This window comes from Cynoglossus semilaevis, chromosome 11, assembly GCF_000523025.1.
Source record: "Cynoglossus semilaevis isolate Cse_v1.0 chromosome 11, Cse_v1.0, whole genome shotgun sequence".
NCBI classification, from domain to species: Eukaryota; Metazoa; Chordata; class Actinopteri; order Pleuronectiformes; family Cynoglossidae; genus Cynoglossus; species Cynoglossus semilaevis.
In genome coordinates, this window is record NC_024317.1 from 316,109 (window position 1) to 316,713 (window position 605).

The 605-nt window shown below is 52.9% G+C and overlaps 1 protein-coding gene across 2 annotated transcripts in view; it reads right to left on the minus strand.

Moving 5' to 3' along the window:
- Positions 1-6: 6 nt before the first annotated feature.
- pax7a (paired box 7a) overlaps positions 7-605 on the minus strand; it is a 41,455-nt gene continuing 40,856 nt past the window's right edge. For both annotated transcript variants that reach the window (XM_017036909.2, XM_008319572.3), the window contains exon 9: positions 7-150. In XM_017036909.2, the coding sequence (XP_016892398.1) occupies positions 35-150 (116 nt within the window). In that variant the 3' untranslated portion in view covers positions 7-34. The remainder of the gene's footprint in view (positions 151-605) is intronic.

Below are 605 nucleotides of genomic sequence, written 5' to 3' on the forward strand. Positions count from 1 at the left end.
GGGTTACAGAGGGGGGAGGAGAGACACGGGGTCTTCAGTACGCCTGTCCCGTCTCCACCTGCAGGAGTCCTAGCACGGCCGAATGGTCTCCGAGCTTCATCCTCCGCTGAGTGGACAAGCTAACGTTCTTAGCTAGGTAGTCGACAGCAGCTAAAGAGAAAAGAAAAAAAGAAAAAACAAAGATCGGCCGGAGGTTCATTCATTGACTACAATAAAAGGTGGGAAATAAACACGGAAACGTCTGCGACACCAACCGCTGGTCCGACCATGTGACCCAGCCGCGGTCTGACTGTCGTTCACTCTTTACTGCCCCCTGTCTGTGGTTGGCACACTGCTAACTTCCCGGCGCTGTCACTCAGACGTGTGTTGGCCACGCCCCTCTTTATTACAGTAGTGTCTCAGATTTCATGCCCCCCCACCATGGATCACCCCCCCAGACAGCGACTCTCTTCTCTCTCCTCCGTTCATTAGCGTCTTAATAACGTGTTGCTAACAGAAATGCTAACGTGCACACACACACACACACACACACACACACACACACGGCAGGTCAGTACCAGGAGCTGTACATAAATACTAACAAATGTTGGCCACGCTGGCGGCCG